This window comes from Choristoneura fumiferana, chromosome 11 (genome assembly GCF_025370935.1).
Source record: "Choristoneura fumiferana chromosome 11, NRCan_CFum_1, whole genome shotgun sequence".
Lineage (NCBI taxonomy): Eukaryota > Metazoa > Arthropoda > Insecta > Lepidoptera > Tortricidae > Choristoneura > Choristoneura fumiferana.
In genome coordinates this window covers 7,365,649-7,388,190 of record NC_133482.1, presented here as the reverse complement: position 1 = coordinate 7,388,190, position 22,542 = coordinate 7,365,649, and the positions used below count along the sequence as shown (strand labels likewise).

The 22,542-nt window shown below is 36.7% G+C and overlaps 2 protein-coding genes across 2 annotated transcripts; one reads left to right on the top strand and one right to left on the bottom strand.

The window, feature by feature from the left end:
- Positions 1 to 212: 212 nt before the first annotated feature.
- On the top strand, positions 213 to 3,587 carry LOC141432643 (uncharacterized). Its single transcript, XM_074094331.1, has 3 exons — positions 213 to 602; positions 2,519 to 2,598; positions 3,333 to 3,587. The coding sequence occupies exons 1-3, from the start codon at positions 506 to 508 to the stop codon at positions 3,564 to 3,566; spliced, it is 411 nt and encodes a 136-aa protein (XP_073950432.1). The 5' UTR covers positions 213 to 505; the 3' UTR covers positions 3,567 to 3,587.
- A 1,209-nt stretch (positions 3,588 to 4,796) lies between these two features.
- On the bottom strand, positions 4,797 to 7,729 carry LOC141432644 (uncharacterized). The gene is made up of 3 exons (XM_074094333.1): positions 7,655 to 7,729; positions 5,657 to 5,742; positions 4,797 to 5,029 (listed from the first exon to the last, which is right to left on the bottom strand). The coding sequence occupies exons 1-3, from the start codon at positions 7,701 to 7,703 to the stop codon at positions 4,856 to 4,858; spliced, it is 309 nt and encodes a 102-aa protein (XP_073950434.1). The 5' UTR covers positions 7,704 to 7,729; the 3' UTR covers positions 4,797 to 4,855.
- Positions 7,730 to 22,542: the final 14,813 nt, after the last annotated feature.

Sequence of the window (22,542 nt, the reverse complement as noted above, 5' to 3'; positions counted from 1 at the left end):
TTTTCCACTATTAGTTAGGTACACTATGCTATTAGCGTAAGTAGGACGACATATAAAAACAATTGTTTTTTTGGGTGACGGTGACACTCTTCCCCGGCCTGGATAATACCGACATGGAAATACTGGCCCTGTTTTTTGTATACACTGACAGGAGCTTCTATGGGCGTGTACACGAAAAACAGGGTCGGTAATGTCGGTATGTCAGTGTTATCGTGTTATCCGGGCCGCGAAAGTGTCACCCGATTTTTTAACACATGCATTTTAGCCTTCAATGGAAGCCGGTAGCTTGCCACCCGAAGGGAATATTATTGGGTAGCTAAGCTAATTACCTAACCCTAACTACCTAAAACAATTTTTCCTCATACAGGCTCATTGAATTTTATTGGTCCCTATTATCGCTTCGATAACCTTTGCCACTAACTTCGTGGAATAGTTGAGTGAGTAAGTGTGCTAAACAATTATGTAGACTGTTTATTACTTTGTGGTAGCACAAGCTGTTTACAGGATGTTTTTTGGTACGATCACTGGGCTACTATTAGCAGCGGCAACATACGGCAAAGCGGAAAATGCCAATCCTCCTCATTGTACGAACCTGACTAAAGGTAAGTCAAATTATTACATTTTATGTCCCCGTTTATTCATTATATTAATTATCTACTTACCTATTTAAACTTCCCTAACACTGTTTTATCTAAGTGGGCAAAAATATTTAGAAACAATAAGTACTACCTACTTAATTATGACCTACTTAATTTTGAGTAAAAAAAAACGACCAAGAAAGAGCGTGTCGGACATGCCCAGGATAGCGTAGCGTTCCGTAACTGATATGAAAAAATCATACTATCCGTATCCGTATTAAACAAATAGGTAACATTTTCTAAGGATTTTGTATTTTGTTCGGAATTTTCTAAGTTACTACTACTACTACTACTTTATAAATTTTATTACTGAATAATAATAATAGGGATGTTGACACCACCAATCAATTGACGTACTTTTTTTGAGCTGTCAAAACACAATTCTCCCATAGATTTTGAATGGAAATAGCAACTTATGACGTCACTTGTTCGCACACTCAATCAACTAACTATTTATTTGTTTTAAAGCAGTGTGTTTTAAAGCAACAAAAAATGTTTTTTTTTTTACTGGAGTCGGTGTCTTCGAATTATTTTTAATGGTGTCAACATCCCTATTATTATTCATTTATTGTATGAAAACAGGTACATGTAGGACAGAGAAAAGATGGGGAAATATCAATTAGTAGGTATGTACCTACCTACATGATCGTAATCTACCATAATAAAAAGCGGCCAAGTGTCGGACACGCCCGAAATAGGGTTCCGCAGCCATTACGAAAAAATTAAGTAATATTTTTTCTAAGGATTTCATATTTTGTACGGAATATTCCAAGTTTAGGTATATTTTACACCTAAGGCTGCTATTTACTCTTAAACTATAATAATTCTCAAGAAAACTTAACCGTTATAGTTTTCCTTGTAAGTTTGATATCACTACCATCCTGAATTTTTTCAATTTTTTCTCCACCTATCGGTTTAGGTTTTAGTTTTCGCTCGATTTTAATGAAAATTTGCAATTTAAAGTTCAATATTTTGCAAACAAAACACTGAATCGAAAAATCGTTTTAGCAACCCTCTAATGATTTTGAAAGACCTATCCAATGATACCTCACACTATAAGGTTGGATGAGAAAAAAAAACATCCCTCTTTACGTCTAAAAAAAAGAGGAGAGAAGGGAGGAGAAGAGGAGGGAGATACTCTAAAAAAAATTTTTTTTCATTTTTATTGTACCATTTTGTCGGCATAGTTTACATATACATATATTCGTGTAAAATTACAGCTTTCTAGCATTGATCAATCATTGTATCCCATCTTAGGTCTGGCATCATCGTAGGTTTGCAGATGTTTATGGGCGGTGGTGATCTCTTACCATCAGGAGAAGTGGGTCTCGCTCGTTTGCCATCCAGTCGAATAAAAAAACATTATTAAACTATTTATTTTACAAATATCGTCAAAAGTTCATAAATTCATACCTTTACCTACAATACAACCTAAACTAAATTAGCAATAAATTTATTTAATCCTAATACAAGACTAAGGGGCTTTAAGCTTAATGTCTAAGGGTAGGTAGGTATACTCGCTAACTGTGTAAAACATGAACAGTTATGAGCACCAAGGGTTCAGAACTTTGCAGGTATCTAGGAATATCTAGTACCTATTTATAGAGCCCTTCAAAGCGAAATGCAGTCTGGTCTCATTTTAGATGGTTACTTACAATAGAAAAAATATTTATTTTTTCAAAATTTTCTTATTGGTTGTCCTATAGGGGCTAACTTCATAACAAATTTCTACTGTCTTTTGATTGCGTTGATTTGATTTTTTTTATCACTGCTCCTAGGTGCAAGCAGACTTGAGTATTTGACGCTAATTTCAGTTCAATACCACCACGATGCCGCCTAGTTCTATGGTCTCTTTCTGATCACTTGCACATCATTGACAGGTACAGACTACGTGTACCACTATCGTTTCGACTATCCCGTGGCGTACATTCATCCCGGTCAGAAAGAAGTGTACCAGCAAGTAAGATGACATTTTTTTTACTATTTAGTAAAATGTAAGGAACGAATGTGCATCACTTGTCAAGTTCTTAAACTTCTGAGCAAATATTCAATCAGAATTATGTTTTACACCGTTAGAGTCATGTTTACATATTTTTGATCAAATTTTGCTTAAAAGTATACGAATTCGACAGTAGCTGTGGCATTTTAATAAGGAAGAGACAATATTTTGTACAATGTGCATCACTGTTAGGCATTATAATATCCGCATATGGATTCATATGTTTACCCTTTAATAACCAACCAACGTTTATAATTGAATATCTAGGTACTTCAAAGACAACATTTCACATAACTTCATTTCATCGACGATGTTTATATAGTAGTTCTATCACTTGAATACTCCAAAAGGATCATCGATCAAGTAGGTTATTTTCGTTAAGTGTCGTTTTGTTTGTTTTTCCAATAGAGTAAAACCACTTTTTTATGAAAACTTAATACAATGTAATGGTATTGATGAATACTGCTGTCAATGAAACAATTTTACGCTAAATCAAAATATGAAACAGAATATTCGATCTGCTGATCTACTACCTATCTCATTATTAAGGCCGGCCATAGATCTCCCGTCCCGACTCCGTTCCGTAAGATCTAAATATGTGAAAAAAATATTTTTCACGTACCTAGTTTCTAGTTTTAACAAAATAGTTTAGACCATCTTGATTAGTTCTTACCTAACATGAACCATATTTCCAGCTGTACTGCACCAACCCTCCGGCCGTGAGTGTGGGCTCTACAGTGGTCTGCGACTGGGCGGCGCCTCCTCAAGTCCAGTTTACCCTAGGTGACGACTACATGCACGTCGTGCGTCAAGACCCCACCGGCAAGTTCGCTGGCAACGCGGTCATTTGGACATATCAGCTCTGCAGCCATAACCATCTGCTGCCCGACGTATACGTCAGTAACAAAGTTAATGTCACCAGAGTTTAATAAAATGATTTGATATTTACAGTACGATATTTTATTCAGACGAGGTACCTGAATATATTCCAACGCTCTCCGTTCATAGAATGCGGTCATCAAAATCATTTGCGGCACAAGGTTCAAAAGTTTATAGCGAGTCACAAGAAGTAAAAAGGTACTGAATAAAATTATTCATCCCCATTCGCCAGATAAATACCAACAATGCTCAAAGTCAAAGTCAAAATATCTTTATTCAATTTAGGCTATAACAAGCACTTATGAATGTCAAAAAAAAACTACCACCGGTTCGGAAAAACCTCTGTTGAGAATAATCCGGCAAGACACTCAACGAGGTATATATTTTTTAAACAGATTTACAATATTATTAAATGATATCTATACATCACAAGTATTTAACACAACTTTATTTTTAACACAGTAGGTTTGCTATTTGAAGTGATCGCTAATGCGGATCGGAATTATTTCCAAATATCCCTGTCCACGATAAATAATCATTAACTTTGTAATACGCCTTAGATATTAATGTCTCTTGACAATAGATCTGAATTTTGTATCCGTTTCGTTTGTAATATTTTTTGGAATTTTATTATAAAAACGTATGAAATTTTCCAGAAACGACTTTTTGGTTGTAGCCAGTCTGTAAGATGGAACTTTAAGCTTCCCTGTGTTTCTAGTAGCCTTTGGCTTATCGACGTTAGTGGGAAAATCACATATGTTCTTCCTTACATACATGATTATTTCAAAAACATAAAGCGACGGCAGGGTGAGTCCGGCACTGTCAGGGCTATCCCTTCCCAGTCATCTATAATGGATTTTTCCCGACTGCACGCCACCATAAAGTACCTTATAGGTATGAAATTAAAAACAAGCAAACAAAAGCAAGGACTTAGGGGCTGTTTCACCATCCATTGATTAGCGCTAACCGACGGTTAAATGTAATGCCGTCTCCGTCTATTCGAACAAAACAAATAGAGACGGCATCACACCTAACCGCCAGTTAACACTAATCAATGAATGGTGAAACAGCCCCTTAGTGTATTTGGTCCTTATGGCGACTCAGTCCCAAAAAAAACTATAACTTGGCACAGGCCCTATACCTACTACGAAGTGCAAAATTCGAACTTCGTATCTTGCCGTCCCTCTGACGCTAATATTATTAATACAAGAGTGAGAGGGACAGTACGATACGAACTTCGATTTTCGAATTACGTAGTTGCCCCTTTGCTCCTCAGGCTCGAATCGTGCCTATATAGAGCGCCAGAGAGTCCCAACTGCCTCATACACTTTGCCATTTATTACTTCAATGGCATCGAATAGCCAATGATTTTAAATGGTATCTCTTTCACTGGGATTCGGACGTAAAATGACAATGACAATTTCTTTGGGTCATATACTATGTGCAGCGGTGACTCGTGCTCATACTCCACACTAATATATGTATAATTGTTTTTCACGCCCTCTTTGCCATGCTGAAATTGGAATTCATACTCTAAATTCATATTAATTTTAATAATAGATAAGGTAACAAAGGGTCTAGTGGAGCTATAATCAACCACCGACCCGCTCCGCTTCTGTTAAAATTGAGAAATAAATACCTAAATAAAATATTTTTTTAAGAAACATGTGTGTCCTATAAAAAATACAGGTTGAGTATAGGCACGGAAGAAGTAATAGTACAAGTGTGGTACAAGTAGTAGGTATAGTTGTTTGTTATGCTAATGTCCAATTCATGACACCCTGCTGTTACCCCTATAGGGTGATTAGATTAATCCAAATGGGTCAGTATGGAGAAGTCAGAAACTAAGAGATATAAAGAATGCCATTTTTTAAATCTAAAATCGACGCCACGTTTCCTAAGAACAGAATTCGCTATCTTATACTTTCTGACTTCTCCATACTGACCCATTTGGATCAATCGCCTTGTATTTATATTGTTTGCTAACGTCATAAAGTTAAAGATGGTAATTATTGGGGCAGCGCCTCCACATGCTCTGCCTCGGTCAGGTCCAAGCAGCCGCTCGACCCGATTCTGCCTCTAGTGAATCCACGCCTTTAAAATATAATGTTCACAACAATGATCGTACTTATTAACTTACTGTTAAATTCAAATGGTAGGTTGGTTGGTATAACGGTATTCTCCCTGTCAAATTGTAAGATTCGATTTCTCCATTGACATGAAACCCTAGAAGAAAATCAAAACGGCTAAATGAATACTTAACGCTGAACCTTTAAGATCTGCTAAACAAATGCTCAAAGTTTATACTCGTAGAGATACCTACCCAGCGCCGGCCCCGGGGTAGAATAAGAAAAGAGGTCGCTCTAAGTGCCAGAGGGCCTACTCCGAAATTCGAAAATCAAAGTTCGTATCCTGCTGTCCCTCTCACTCTCGTATTAAATAGTATAAGTGTCAGAGAGACGGAACGACACGAACTTCGAATTTCGTAGCAGCCCTGCTGATGCCAAGGGGTGCCATCTAATTAATAAGTTTGACGCCGAAACTGTCTGTCAGTGGCATCGTAGTCTCAAAGTTTCCTTGCGGTGATTCTTAGCTATCTTTCATAAAAATTGATTCAGCCATTTTTTAAATATTTAACTTTTATAATGTAGTAAGGTCATCCAGTTTCCAGTGCAAAGTAAAAAATTATGGCTCCTTTTGAGAGATGCAGAAGCGGTGTAGACCATCTCACTCTACCTTACTTATACCTTAATCAAGAGTTATAGCAAGCGCTGCAGATATCATTGGGGCATATTGTAACATGGTACAGTCACCAGCATTAATATCTACGACAGCGGAGAGTGCAAAAATATCTGACACGTCATTCGGGCCCTAGAAATAGAGTTGTATCAGTTATTTATGCACGCTTGTTGTGTCAGATATTGGTGCTGGGGACTGTACAGAAGTCTCTAGGTAGAGACTATACGAAACTGCCTAAGATGAATGATGTGGCGTTGTAATCGTAACAACTCCATTCTCATTGGCAAATATTTGAGGTCAGTATTACAAGTAAGAAATAGTTATTTCTGCAACTGTGTCATAATAAGGGCCATTAAGACACGAGTGCGACTTTACGCATGAGTGTCTCAATGGCTGATTATGAATAGTTGCATACATTACTTTTTCTACGAGCTCAAACATAAACAATTAATAAATAATGAATACTTACATAACGGACAATATATATTTTTTACAGTTATTAATAAATTTAAATATTTCAACATTATTTAATATGACTGTATTCGAAAGTTCCCGTTTCCATTCTAAGGTTGTGATTAGTGAAAAAAAAGTTAATCACTATTTAACCGACTTTTTATCTGTGAGAAGTGTGACTTTGGTGAATTAAGTGATGAGAATATGTGACGCAGTCAGAAATAAAACAGCCGGCAATGGAAGTGAGTAGTAATTTGCTACCTTAAAATCGAAAAATTAATTTATTGTCCGTTATGTAAGTATTCATTATTTATTAATTGTTCATGTTTGAGCTCGTATAAAAAGTAATGTATGCAAGTATTCATAATCAGCTATTGAGACACGCATGCGTAACGAGTAGGTAGCTAATGGCCCTTCATCATCCCAGCCTATATACGTCCTGCTGCTGGGTACAGGCCTCCTCTCAGAACAAGAGGGCTTTGGCCATAGTTACCATGCGGGCCCAGTGCGGATTGGGAACTTCGCAAGCACCATTGAATCGCTTCGCAGGTTCGTGCAGGTTTCCTCACGATGTTTTCCTTCACCGCAAAGCTCGTGGTAAATTTCAAATGTAATTCCGCACATGAATTTCGAAAAACTCAGAAGTGCGAGCTGTGGTTTGAACCCACGACCCTCTGATTGGGAGACGATAGGTCAAACCACTAGGCCACCACGGCTTCCTAGGCAACCACGGCTGCCTTTGGCCCTTATTATGATGCAGTTGCATAAATAACTATTGTGTATAAGTACTACCTGCGAGATGTCGCAATCGAAAGCATACTTAACTAACACTTAGGTATCTCACCCTTCGGGTGGCCTAACGAAATTGTTCACTCCACACTTCTGCCCAAGATTATGACAAGATTCAAATACATAATAAAGTACTTAAATGTTTATAATTTCATACCGTACTCATATAACGCTGATGCACATTTAAAAATATCATTCAGCACCATATATACCAGAACACATAGACGCAAAGTTGATGTCATAGTGAAACTAGTCAATTGTTACGGTTCGAACATTATTTTGTGCATTAGCTCTTTCTTTATCGTCTGTTAATCGATTTGATGTGGAATCAAACATTAATAGAAAATGATAAGAGTACCTACCTACAAAAAGACATCGGTCACACGCGCATTCTGCGGTAGGTGTATTAACTATATCAGTTCAGTTCAGCAGGGCTACTACGAAACTCAAAACTCGAAGTTCGTGTCATGCGGTCCCTCTGATGGTGATTTTCCACCGGCGAGGTTTACTGTATAATAGGTACGAGAGCGAGAGGGACGGTACGAAACGAACTTCAAGTTTCGTAGTAGCCCTGCAGTTCATCATTCTGTGCCCTTAGTGTAAGTTTTCGGTTACAAAAGACGTCTCGATCGCGTTCACGTTAAAATCTCAATTTGTATGGAAACACGAACAGCACCTCTAGCGGAACGTTTGCGATGTTCGTTTTTCCATACAAATTGAGATTTTAACGCGAACGCGATCGAGACGTATTTTGTAACCGAAAACTTACACTAACCATAATGTATACCTATAGCAGGTATTTTGGTATTTCGTCAGTGGCGCTTCGCCATTAATTTAATTAAGAAAATCAAACTGACAAAACCGCCAGTATTAAATAGTATGCAACCCCGTTAAAAGATTTAAAAAATTGGCTCATGTTGGATTCGTAACTTTTAAACTGGGCACAATAAAAAAGGGATTTAAAAAAAGAAACACAGCCTGCATTTAAAACATAGTGTACCTAATCGATTCTCCTCTCCATTCTGAGAAAATTACTTCGTGGCTTTCAGTTATTTTATTAACCTCGTATGTTAGAAACTAAAATAAACTGAACACTATATATTTATTTTCCTGGTATTAACAATATTGCAGACATAAAAATAATAGATTAGCGGCTTAGCCCCATCTCCTCGTTGTTGTTTTTGTCGTCGTTGTTGTTAGTTCAGTTGTGGTAGTTGGTTCCTCTGTTGTTGTCGTAGGCAGCGGCTTGTATTGCCCGAGGGCTCTTATGTGGTATATGATCACTTCGGAGAGTTGCCACCAATTGTATTGTATCTCTACTGTGGTCCGCTTCCAGCTGAAAATCACCGTGGGACGTATCGAGCCAGTCACCACGACTTCCACATAAGTCAAACGTCTTTCTATGGGCACCTTTGTAAATAATGGCTATATTATATAATTATGCTGACGTTGGAAAGCCAACACGTAGTAACCCGCAAAAGTGAAATTGTTCACCATAGCAGAAAAACATTTTGGATTTTGAAAAAAAAACATAACTTTCGTAGTTATGGACAGAGCTGCTATTTTTGGACACTATGTTTATGATTTTATGCTGAATAAGTTTTTGTAAACAGCATTAATGTAAAGTTTATTTAAAAGGATATTTTGTGGGTTACTGCATTTGACAATCCATTAATCGTAGTAGGTAAATGACGCAAGTAAATGTATGGAAAACGATGAAAAAAAAACACTTTTGTTGGGAAAGCAAAAATGTGGTAACCATCGTTACTTTAACTAACATTATCCATAAAAACGTCGTAATAAGAAATAAGCAATGCGTTAATATTTTGTCATCAGAATGAAGTAACTAGCATTATTTTGCATAATCTGACAGTGTATTGTTGTAAGTGTAAATCAATTAAATTAGGGTTGCAAAATAAAATGCCGTAAAAGACAAAGTAAAAAAGATCAATCCACTTTTCAAATGTTAATGTAGTATAACCAAAATTATTTTATAGCAAAATTTTTCGTTTCAGAACACAAATTGATGAATCAAAATCAATAAATACTACTCAGTTTGCTTTAATTCTTGAAAAAAAGTCACTTTTACAAGTAGAGATTTATTTTTCTATATATTTAGAATTAGAATTATTATACCTATTTAAGATTATAATGATGATACGATTAGATGAAGCGATAAGTATAGATTTTTTTTGCTGAATCAATGACATACAATCAAAAAGCTGTTTCTTATACGTACCATCCTCATTTTCATTTAAATAAAACTTTATTTAACTAGTTTTCCATTTTGCTTTTTTTTCTTGATTTTTTTATTCGTGAACTGAAACAATTACTTTGCACACCCGCGACCTTATTGTTATATTACAATGTCATTAATTCTATGCCTATTGTATTACTAACTTTGGATACCTATACTATCCGAATAATGAACTAAACTATCCAATGATATCATGTACCTTTATAAAGAACTAGTACATATGTAAAAAATGTTTGATCCAGTATCAGTTTTCATTAGAGGCACTCAAAACCAGGGGTGCCCAACTTGATTAGACCCAAGATCTACTGTTTACTGACGAAACCCTGTGCAATCTACCAATTACATACTTCTTGAAGCCTTAAATGAAACAGCATAGGTAGTTCAGTATATATATTTTTTGCGTTGCCCCGATTGACTGGACTAATAGTCGCGATCCACCGGTTGATCGCAATACTGCTCTAAACACATTTAAAACCTTAATCACATTTATTTACAAACCGTATAATCTATCAAAAATGCTAGGATTTAATAAATGACTGAATGTACGAACGATTGAATGCTCGACATTCTTATCAATATGGTCCAAGCCCTAACTGATTTTACGTTATTGTCTATGTGTGACGTACAAATGTCATGTCCGAAGTTTTTTACTGTGTGAATGAAAATTACTGTTGGGAGTTCGGTTTGTATGCGTTCGTAAACATTGTGCTTTTTCATTATTTTGTAAAATTGCATAATGCATCGCCCGTCCCCCCGCGAGTTAAGAAAGAAAAAATGGTTAGCAACCCATGAGTGATAACATCTCCTTTTAGTAGTGCGTGCGGTATCTTTGGTTAATTGTAGGCGCCAAATTAACGATTAACGGACTTAGGGACATTTAACGGAAGTTAACGAGTCCGTTAACATTTTTTAGTTAACTTAAAATTTAATCCGTTAGTCGAAATGTTAACTTCGTTAATTAACGATTAACGGATTAACGAGTTAATGCCCAGCTATGGTAGTAGCCCTGTTGAATTAAATAATCAAGTGGTAATTATTGACAAAATCCAAAGAATTTAGCGGCGGGTTTTTGGAGCGGTGGAGGTGAAGTGTACTATAATACTATAATGATATTTTCGGGGAGCTACATTTTGTGCCTTTACAGTATTGTTGGTATATGTACCCACCTATAATTAACAACGATTTATTTGGCTGACTGTATAAACTTAACTTATAAGTTTTTATATGGTTATTTTTTCTTAAATTCTTGTATTTATGTGAATAAAATTTGTTACTTATACTTACTTCAAACTGAACTTGAAAATTTTCAGATGGTACCATAGTTTGATCGTGAACCTCGAAAATAAGGAATGGTCGTGGTAAATGCGCATGACCTAAAAAGAATACATACAAAACATAATTTTGTTTCAGAATTTGAATCTCAACTAATTGTAGTTGACCGCCGCGGATAGACCCACCGATTCTGTTCTGTTCTCTAAGAATGAAATGAATGTTTCTGTTGATGAACAGAAAAGAAACTGGGTTCTTCTTGACGCACACGCTGGCCGGTCAGACCCTATATTAAGAAATGCAAAATTGGAACTTCGTATCTTGCCGTCCCGCTAACGCTAATAATATTTAATACGAGCGAGAGGGATGGTACGATACGAACTTCGATTTTCGAACTTCGTTGCTCCCCAGAATGTTCTAATCGGTGATTCTATAAGGTTTCTTGCTGACTATTCTTGCCGACGAGAGTCGGTAGGTTTATGACGAGTGGTATTACATTCAGCGCCGGCCCTAGGGTAGAGCGGTATCCGTTCATTTCGCAACTAACGTTTGGCAAATTGTTTCATTTCGCAAACTCTAAAACTGTAAATATTTCAGGATTTATTTCAGGGCCATCGTGTAGAACCCTTTAGGTTAGGTTAGGTTAGTTTTATAAAAATCCTGAAAAATTTACAGTTTTAGAAATTTTAAACGGTTGGGAAATAAAAAGTTGCGAAATGAAACAATTTGCCAAACGTTATTCGCCAAAACATTAGTAAACCGCCAGAGCAGACGGAAGTCGCTTTAGGCGCCAGATGGCACGGATGGTACAGTTATTGAGGGAAAGAAGAGCTAATATATCTGAAATTAGAAATGTATAATAATTATAATATACAATAAATTAATAATTAGAGTGATAGTTACTATTAAACATTAATTTCTTAGAAGGAACATGCAATGTTGTTATAATTGTTATAAATAATGGTTAACACTTCGAAGGTTGGTTAGAAAATAAAAATATTGAAAATAGTTCAACTTTTATGAAGATGAAGTAAAACGAAATTCTCAAGTTTAATTACGCATAGAAATCGATAAGCAATTGGCTTTTTAGATCCCTCTATGTTAGCGAGAATAGTCGCAGTGGTGAGCGGCATGGCTATCTACGGGAGAATGAAACAAGAACGGTTTCTCAAAATACACCCGTAGCTTTATTCAACAAAGCACCACAGTGTATTCCAACGTCAATTGGAATAAAATACAGACAGATTACACTTATAAACTTTAGTTAATATGAGAGAGCACACAAAACATGACCTGAACGATACAGGGTCAAAACCAGAGAGAAAGTAGAGTTGACAATAGGAAATAATTCTAAAGGAACAAGACAAACAGTGGCAACATTGATGCAAAGCATAGACTCAAGTAATGGTTTATTCTAACACTCCTCCTTATGCTTTACATCATATAATGTTGTGCCTATATGACTACATGCGCAATACAAATGACTCTACATGCAGTGCAAAACGACTCTACACGCATAACAAAACGACTCTACATGCACAGAAAAACAACTCTATATGTGCAGTAAATATGACTACATGCCCAATAAATAACATTTTAAATTATTAACATCACTATACAAAACAAATGTATGAACATAGCTAAAGTGACTCTACACATTCTTTTAACTTTAAACATTTGACAAAATCATGATGTTTTTGAGAAGACAATGGCTTAGTTAGAACATCAGCAAACATCTTATCAGTTGACAGGTACTTAACATCTATTTTTCCATTTTGAATTAAGTCCTTTACGAAATGGTACCGCAAGTCAATATGTTTCGTTCGTTTATGGGAATATTCTTTTACCAACAACAATTTTTGTGCACTTTGGTTGTCATTAAATACAGTGACACTAAAATTTTTGTCAATTATTTCCGACAAGAAATTTTTAACAAAACAAATGTCCTTGCATACATCTCCAATAGCAAGATATTCAGCTTCAGTGCTAGATAATGCTATACATCGCTGTTTCCTAGCCTCCCAATTGATGATACTTTCACCAAGTTTTATTACATAACCAGTATATGACTTGCGGTCAGTGAGGTCATTGGCCCAATCTGCATCAGTGTAGGCATTTATATTATAATTACTGTCTTTTTCGAAACAAAGACCATATTCTATAGTGCCTGCTAAGTATCGAAGTACTCGCTTTGCAGTGCGCCAATGACTTGCATCAAAACATGTACTAAATTGACTGAGCTGACTGCAAGCGTATGAAATGTCTGGGCGAGTGCACACGGACAAGTACATAAGTGAACCCAAAAGCTGTTTATAATGATAAGTATCATTGTTTAGGTTATCCTTATCAGACTTATCCAGCTTGCAGTTAACTGGTAATGGTGTGGATACAGATTTACATTCATTCATATTAAATTTAGTTAGTAAACGCCTTATGTAGTCAGACTGATCAAGGATAATAACATTTTTATTTTTAGTTACATTCATACCTAAGCAATTTTTTAGTTTACCCAGATGTCGAATTTCGAAATTTTTCTTTAATAAGGATACAACTTTGTCGATACATCCATTGTGAAAAACATAAAAATCATCGACATATAAGGCAAGAATTACATACTCATCCTTGGTTTGCTTAACATATACACAAGGTTCACATTTACTTTGTTTGTACCCATTGTTAGAAAAAACATTATGTATCTTTAAATTCCACATACGACTTGCTTGCTTCAAGCCGTACAAGCTTTTCCTTAGTAAACATACTTCATTTTTACTATTTTCAGACTCAAAACCAGCTGGCTGCTCCATATATATCACTTCATCTAAGTCACCATTTAAAAAGGCTGTGGTAACGTCTATGTGATCCATATGTAGGTCCATCTGATTTGAAATACTGAACAACATACGCAAAGTTGAATGCCTAACCACGGGTGAAAAAGTTTCAGTATAGTCTATACCTTCTTTTTGGCTATAACCACAGGCAACTAACCTAGCTTTATATCTGACAAATTTACCTGTAGCATCATACTTTTTCTTAAAGACCCATTTATTTTTGACAATATTTATGTTTTTAGGACGATCAACTAATTCCCAAACATGGTTTTTCATCATGGAGTCGAACTCACACGCCATAGCGCCGTACCATTCATCCTTTTCGGGTGAACTCATGGCATCATGGTACGTTAGTGGTTCATCAGATGTACTAGCTGCAGCCACCAGTGATGTTAAATGAAAATCATTATACCTTTCAGGAAAAATGCCTCGTGTACTTCGCACAGGACGAGAAATAGACGCGGCGGTAGGTTTCGCCGTAATCTGCTCTCCTCCTTGAGATGAAGAGGGCGGAAGAGGGTTGACGGTGCCAGAGAGCACGCCATCCTCGCCGTCATCCTCGGAGACATCTTCAGAAGTGCGGTACTCGTCAGACAGCGGAGACATCACATCCACATCTCTGATTTAGACTTCATCAGGTATCAAATGTTTTCCTGGTATTGTCATCAGTAAAAGTAAGCAAGTATCGTGCTCCGCCCCAGCTGCTCACTTGAATTGGTCCGCATACGTCACTGTGGATCACATCCAGTGGTCGAGCAGCACGCCCAGCACTTGACCGTGGAAATGATGACTCATGCATCTTCCCGGTAAGGCAGGAGACGCAGCTGCTTGGCACGCCATCTTCTGGCTGAAAAACGACACCAACACACTGATTCCCTCCACCCAGTATAGACATACCTCGTTGATTCAAGTGACCAAGGCGCTTGTGCCAAACAGAACTAGGCACACGCGCAGCAGTATTGGCACTCACGGATCCCTGCATAGACTGAAGAGACATAGAATTACCTATTCGGGGGTCAGGACGACCTTGCACTTTAAATTTGTATAGCCCATTACTTTTAAATGCAGTTAAGACTTGGTTGCCTGTGATTTTACATTCTTTATAAATAGAACAGAAATTCTTGTGAAAAGTTACAACATAACCATTGTTGGTAATCTCATTAACAGACATCAAATTATTGGATAGATCAGGCACAAACAAAACATTATCAAGAGAAATATTACAGGAAAGAGAGGTTTTACCAACCATTTTGCTTGTTAGTTTTTGTCCATTAGCAACAGATATCACACAACTCTTCTGCACCGCATCCTCAATTAGTGTGGGATCCGCACACATATGCGTTGATGCACCACTGTCGATGATAAATTCGTTTGAGTGCGAGGCTGAGTAGGCCGAAGCATACATGGTATGTTCTTCCTTCTTCTTTTCTTCATCTCGTTTTCTTTTAAAACAACGTTTAATGTGGTGGCCATCCTTCTTGCAGTAGGTGCACGTGATCTTGCTGCTTCTCTTCTTCCTGAAATTATTCTTGTTGGCAGAATAAGCTAAGTTCTCTGATGAGTTGACATTGTTTCGCCGATGATCTTCCTGAAGCAAGCGAGTGCGAACAATTTCGCACGACAGCTTCTTAGTCAAACTGGCAGTTTCAAGACTGGAGACAAGAACGTTGAAATCTTCCGGCAAACCTGATAATAATATCTCGGCAACCTCTTCATCGTCGATCACCTTACCTATGTCAGATAACTGAGCGACCAACCGCATGACACCTTCTATATATTCCGACATACTTGGGTACTGATTATACTCGACGCGATGTAATTGTCGTAGTAAAAGTACTTTTCTGTACAAACCCTTGTCTTCGAATGTGTCGGACAACAGTTTCCATGAATCTTTGGCAGTTTTCGCATCACGAACAATCTGGTACAGACTATATAGGTTGGCAGGACAAACAAATGGGACTGATGCGAGCGACCGCGCGACCATTTCGCGTTTCATCGGTGTCGATTCTTTCTACACATTCCCACAGATCTTCCACTGTTAAAATCATTTTAATGGCAAATTTCCACTTAATCCAATTGGAGATCCCTTCAAGCCTTTCAATGCCCATTTGTGAGGTTACGTTGGAACTTGAAGAAGCGTTCCTAGTGTTCATTTGAATCCCGTTACTCTCAATGTTCTCACCGGTCATTTTTATGCTCACGCCGCTTCTCTTCGTAAACGTATCATTGGGTTTCTACTGGGCTTAATAACCTGTTAGCGAGAATAGTCGCAGTGGTGAGCGGCGTGGAAACAAGAACGGTTTCTCAAAATACACCCGTAGCTTTATTCAACAAAGCACCACAGTGTATTCCAACGTCAATTGGAATAAAATACAGACAGATTACACTTATAAACTTTAGTTAATATGAGAGAGCACACAAAACATGACCTGAACGATACAGGGTCAAAACCAGAGAGAAAGTAGAGCTGACAGCAGGAAATTATTTAAAGGAACAAGACAAACAGTGGCAACATTGATGCAAAGCATAGACTCAAGTAATGGTTTATTCTAACACTCTAAGAGCGAATAAGATCTTTCTCAAGTAAAATAGTTTACTATTCGATCGCATCAAATCAACTAAGATTTTTTTAATAACGGTGTCGGTATGTACATCTACACCACCTTACTTTATTAATTTTAATGTCATTATGCAATGCATCCATACTTTAAATTTTGATTTACGCACTAAAATGTGGTAACATTGACAATTCCAATGCTATAAGAGTTAAAAATCGATTACCTACACACAATTAGCGAACAATCTGTTAATTGTTTTTCGTATAATGTGTAAATATTTTTGTCGCCTGTTTTGTTTGGCATTGTGCTGGTAGGTACAGACCAGCAGAATACCAAACAAAACAGGCCACTAAAGTTGTTTGCAGAAGTCCTTAGGGTTTAGATTACAGATTTCCTGAGGCATCGGTCTACATAATCGTGTAGTCACTGTTGACTGCTCGTCTGAGCTCATCGCAATGAATGCCAAGGTTTCCCAGGAATCAGTTCTCTCTGCAATTCTCTTTTTGCTGTACATTAACGATAACCTCAAACCCGGAATCTTTGGGCCTACCGGTGTTGGGTATTCAGACGACAGTTACAGAGAGATAGATATTCCTAACGGCCGGGCTAATTGTAACATGTAGTCTTTTACGTAGGTTGCCGCGTAGGTTTGTTGATGAATGAAGCTGCGGGGCTACTCCGAAATTCGAAAATCGAAGTTCGTGTCGATCCGTCTTTCTGATGCTTATACTATCTAGGTAATATGAGAGTGAGAGAGACGCTACAATACGAACTTCGATTTTCGAATTTCGGAGTAGGCCCTGTACTCGTATCAAACTAGGATGCTGCCAACTTGATTACGTTCAATGCGTGTTTTACTTCCGCAAAACCAGCTTACCCAGTTCACTTTGGATCTACTTTACAAAATGGTGGTTGGTATCCTTACCAATAATTATCTACACCTCACCTTGGTTAGTTTGGACTTTGGCTCTAACAAGTCTATGGCAAAAACTGCTGTTGAACTTGGCATCCTGCATAACAACTTTATTTCCAGCCAACATTTTTGACTCTATCAAGCGCTCTGGTTGAGTACTTTCATTTGTAGGCCGGCTCCGTCAAATAACTTAACCACGTTGGATTAAGTGGAGCGAAGAACCCATAGGCCCATTGATAATCAAAACCCATTTATTTACGGGTCAAAATACCTACAAAGTATTTTATCAGATAAATTTTGAAAAGTATTAAATTAACTTATTACACTCTAGCCATAACTTGTTAATATTTAGGCGGTTGTTAATATTTGAGATGCCAAGAAATTATAATTACTGTGATGATCAAACTGACTAAATATTAAAATTCAAATATATAAAATGAACCCCGAAAGGGCAGGGTGTTTGTATGGGGCATCGGCCCCAGGAGCCAAATCGATTGCCGTTTTGCTGATTTATAAGCCCAAATGTAAGATGCTATTCCATAAAAAAAAACATCGAAAATAATGCAGGTTTTTGAGAAAAAAAATGATTTTAATTTTATTTTATCTAAACTACAGAACCGTTTTTTTTGGAACACACACATTATGTAATTAAGATGCATTATTTAAAAAAAATGGATTTCCAAATATCCTATTTAAGTAGTTAAATTTTCACTTTTTGGTTTTCAATATTTTTATTAGGGATGTTGCTCTCGACGATATTATTCCTCTTCAAAAACGTAGGGAACATAATAACCAGGTGTTATTGTACAAAATTATCAATAATATTGTTGATTCCCCATACCTCCTAGGTAACATATCACTTAAATGCTCTGGCCTGCGTACTCGGTCCAAATATACTTTTGCCGTTAGGTCTTGTAGGTGTAACTATGCAAAGAATCGCTTTCTCATAAGAGCTTGTTACACACATAATAGTGATTATAACCATACTGATATTTTTCATCAAAAGTATAATAGTTATGTGGCCGCAATAAGAAGCACTTTGTAGTTGTTTAGTGACTGTTTTCTGCATGTTTTCAAGGAATTCGGTTTGTCTTCTTAAAAAATAGTTATTTGTGCAACAAGAGAGCAAAGTTGTTTTTTGTTGCGAGTGTTGATTTTGAAATCCCGAGTAAGCGAAGGATTCTATAATTGAATCACGAGCGTTAGCGAGTGATTCTAGGTTAGAATCCTGAGATCAGCAAGGGATTGAAATACACGAGATGCAAAAAACTTTGGTCTCGTGTGACACATACAATTTTTCACCTCAGCAGCGAGAACATAATTTAAATGTAACATAAGAATAAAACACATAATTATACCTACCTGTTTACAAAACAACACATTTTTTTAAAATAGAATCCGATTATTATCAAATATAATAATTACATTTAAAACCATAAAAGAGTCCAGTAGCTACAATACAAATTGCATACACATAACATGCAATCTTAACTTCTTGTACTAATGTCACACTTATTTTTTAATACTGCAAAAAGCCTCATCTCGGGGTAATTGAAAAGGTTGAACAATTAAACCTTTAAATATGATTTTTATTAAGATTTCTATTACATAAACATAAATAGATTTGTTAAAAAATCATTCAATTTAACAAATAATAATTATACTGTAGAGGCAGTATACGGAATTCTTTTATAAAAAAAAACAAGAGAAGCGGCTTTCGTGCAACGAGGTTTCATACTTTATTAAAAGATCGGGAAAATTTACATTTTGGAAATATTTCGATATATTTTTAATACAAAAATTTAATTTAAGTTTGTAATCGACAAATTTGATCCTATCTCTTGCTTTTTTCGAGTTGAAGTGAAATGACAGATCAAAGTAAAGTTCAAAATATTTGGAATTCAGTGAGTAGACCCAACACTGTACTCAGCATTTAAAAAAAATAATTAAAAAGTTACTTTGTCTCACGGAGTGAGCAAAATGCGATTTTGCTCACTGATTTCTCATAGCAAAACCTGCCTGTTTGAGGTGCTGAGGTGAAAAAAATATTGTCATCATTCTTTCCTTTGTTGTTTAACTTACTTTGTTTACTTTGTGCATAATATTTTCAATATTTTTATTAGGGATGTTGCTCTCGACGATATTATTCCTCTTCAAAAACGTAGGGAACATAATGACCAGGTCTTATTGTACAAAATTATCAATAATATTGTTGATTCCCCAAACCTCCTAGGTAACATATCACTTAAATGCTCTGGCCTGCCTACTCGCTCTAAATATACTTTTGCCGTTAGGTCTTGTAGGTGTAACTATGCAAAGAATCGCTTTCTCATAAGAGCTTGTTATACACATAATAGTGATTATAATGACCCGGATAACTCACGTCTTAAATCGAGTTTAGCTCGACATGTTTCGGGCTAATCCGTAGCCCTTCGTCTTCGGAGCAACGCGACTCAGCGGCTGCTGCAACACGCGCACTGCGCGCCGCCACTCCCAGAGTGGCGGCGCGCAGTGCGCGTGTTGCAGCAGCCGCTGAGTCGCGTTGCTCCGAAGACGAAAGGGCTACGGATTAGCCCGAAACATGTCGAGCTAACTCGATTTAAGACGTGAGTTATCCGGGTCATTATATTTAATATGAGTGAGTCTCACGGTAGTTTCATGTTCAAAATCACATAATAGTGATTATAACCAACTGATATTTTTCATCAAAACTATAATAGTTATGCGGCCGCAATAAGAAGCACTTTGTAGTTGTTTAGTGACTGTTTTCTGCATGTTTTCAAGGAATTAGGTTTGTCTTCTTAAAAAGAAGATATTGTCATCATTCCTTTCCTTTGTTTTTTAACTTACTTTGTGCATAATATTTTCCTAATAAGTGTAGACATATCAGTGAAAAATTTACTGGCTCATAATTTACCTGCATGTATACTGGCTTCATGTATGATTGTATTGCTGTTTGTTTTCGTCAATAAAGAAAATAAATAAACATAAATAATAAATAATATTTCGAATAACCATACCCAGCCTCGAGAAACAATCAGCCGAAAGCACTTTGAAAGCATAATCTCGGATCGTATAGTATCGTTTGACATAATAATCATATTGCCGAAACTAATATCGCATAATCTTGTTACACCGTTAGGTGTGTTAACATTGTGTGGTGTGAGTTGGGATCGCAATTCTAACCAAACCCAACCTAATTTGCTGGTACCAGCAGGGCTACTACGAAACTCGAAACTCGAAGTTCGTGTCGTGCGGTCCCTCTGACACTTATACTATTTAAAACGAGAGGGAGAGGGACGGTACGATACGAACTTCAAGTTTCGAGTTTCGCAGTAGCCCAGCAGGGCCTATACTACGAAGTGCAAAATTCGAACTTCGTGCCTTGCCGTCCCGCCCGTTTAATACGAGAGTGAAAGAGGCGGTACGATACGAACTTCGATTTTCGTAGTAGCCTTTAAATATGAGGTCACAGTTGTAACCTAACCTAATCTACGTTTCTGCTAGCAATGAATTTCTGTGCAAGATTTTCCTGGAAAAATAGTGCGACGGTTTCCTCATGCTCATGCAAACTGATCATGTAATTTGTGAAGTCATAGGTATAAATTTAACAAATGTTTGATAAATTATATGCAAACCCATTAAGCAATTAAGGACATTAATAGGAATCTTGTATGTGGCAATCACAAAAGTACGTCTTCATTAAATTGATTTATGTGCTACTACTTCTAAACATCTACCGGGAAATTTATAATTTGTTATCATAGTCTAAGATCCCACTGCAACTTGTGGTGGTGTTATGCCTGGCAGATTTTATGCCTGGCAACCGAAGACCGAAAAGAAGAGCGTCAGAAGTTGTATCTATGCGTCCAAATTAAAAGTTCTACATCTATACAATTTCAAATAGGATACTGAAGTTTCTTCTTTGAACACTAGATGGCGCTACTGTAATTACGAAAAAATGCCATGTCAATGGCATGGGTATGGTTTTTTATATAACGTGCGCAATTTAAATATATAAAACCTTACATCATTACTAAGTACTTATGTATAAACAGGTTTGAGGCAGATCCTACATTGAAAATATAAATTGAATACTTTCTGTCCACGATAGGTACATTATGGAAAAGAGTTAGAAAAATTGCGGTAGCCCCAAACGTACGAGTACATTAGCTAAAGAATTACTTAAAAGACTACAAATAATACGGCGCAATTTTCAAAAGTTGTTGTACTTAGTAGAAGTTGAAGTACACGAATTTGTATGAAACCGGCAAATGAGGTATTATCAAGATTATTAACTTATCAAAAACTACCAGCAACCAGGAAAAACAATAGACAAGTATGTACAAGAGCTATAAAGCTGCCGGAAAAAGACGATGTTTTCTAATTAGGTACCTAAGTTGGTAAAATTATTGAGTGAGACTAGCTTGTAAACCGCCTCCGTGCGACAAAATTATTGATTGAGAGCACTTCTATAAGCCAAGAATCATGCTTATACGCATCTGAAGTCCGCTTCATAATGTTAGCTGTATAGTAATGAATGTAATGAAACCTTTAAACAAAAAAACGTGCAGCGGGCCCTCGGACCAAGTGATTAAAGCGTGAAATAAAATTAACATTTAAGTGAACGTTATTAAAAATAACCATTTAGTTACGTGAAATCCTGAAAATGGTATCGAGTTCTCTATTTGGGATAGTTGTTGGTATTCTGTGTTTATTTGACACAGTCACATCAACAAATGAGTATATATATGAATTTGGTGAGTATGGTATTTATCTTTCCGCCGAAAATAAACTGAATAACAATTTTACTGCCTAGGACATTACCTACTCTTTATTGAGCACCACAAAAATAAGTAGGTACCTAAAACGGTATATATAGGTACATAGAGAAAAGTTAAGGCCAACCATTTACATCAAAAAGAAGTGACATACAACACAGACACACTTAAATTTATATGACGCATACTCATATGTACAGTCACCAGCACCAATATCTGACACAATAAGCGTGCAAAAATATCTGGCACGTCCTTGCGGCTCTAGAAATAGAGTCGTATCAGATATTTATGCATATACTCTATTTATAGGGTCGGAAGGACGTGTCAGATATTTTTGCAGTCTCCTCCGTGGCAGATATTAATGCTGGTGACTGTACCTACACATTCATGAGCATGCATGTATTGTATGTGCACATTTGTGTTGACAATTAGTTTTAAA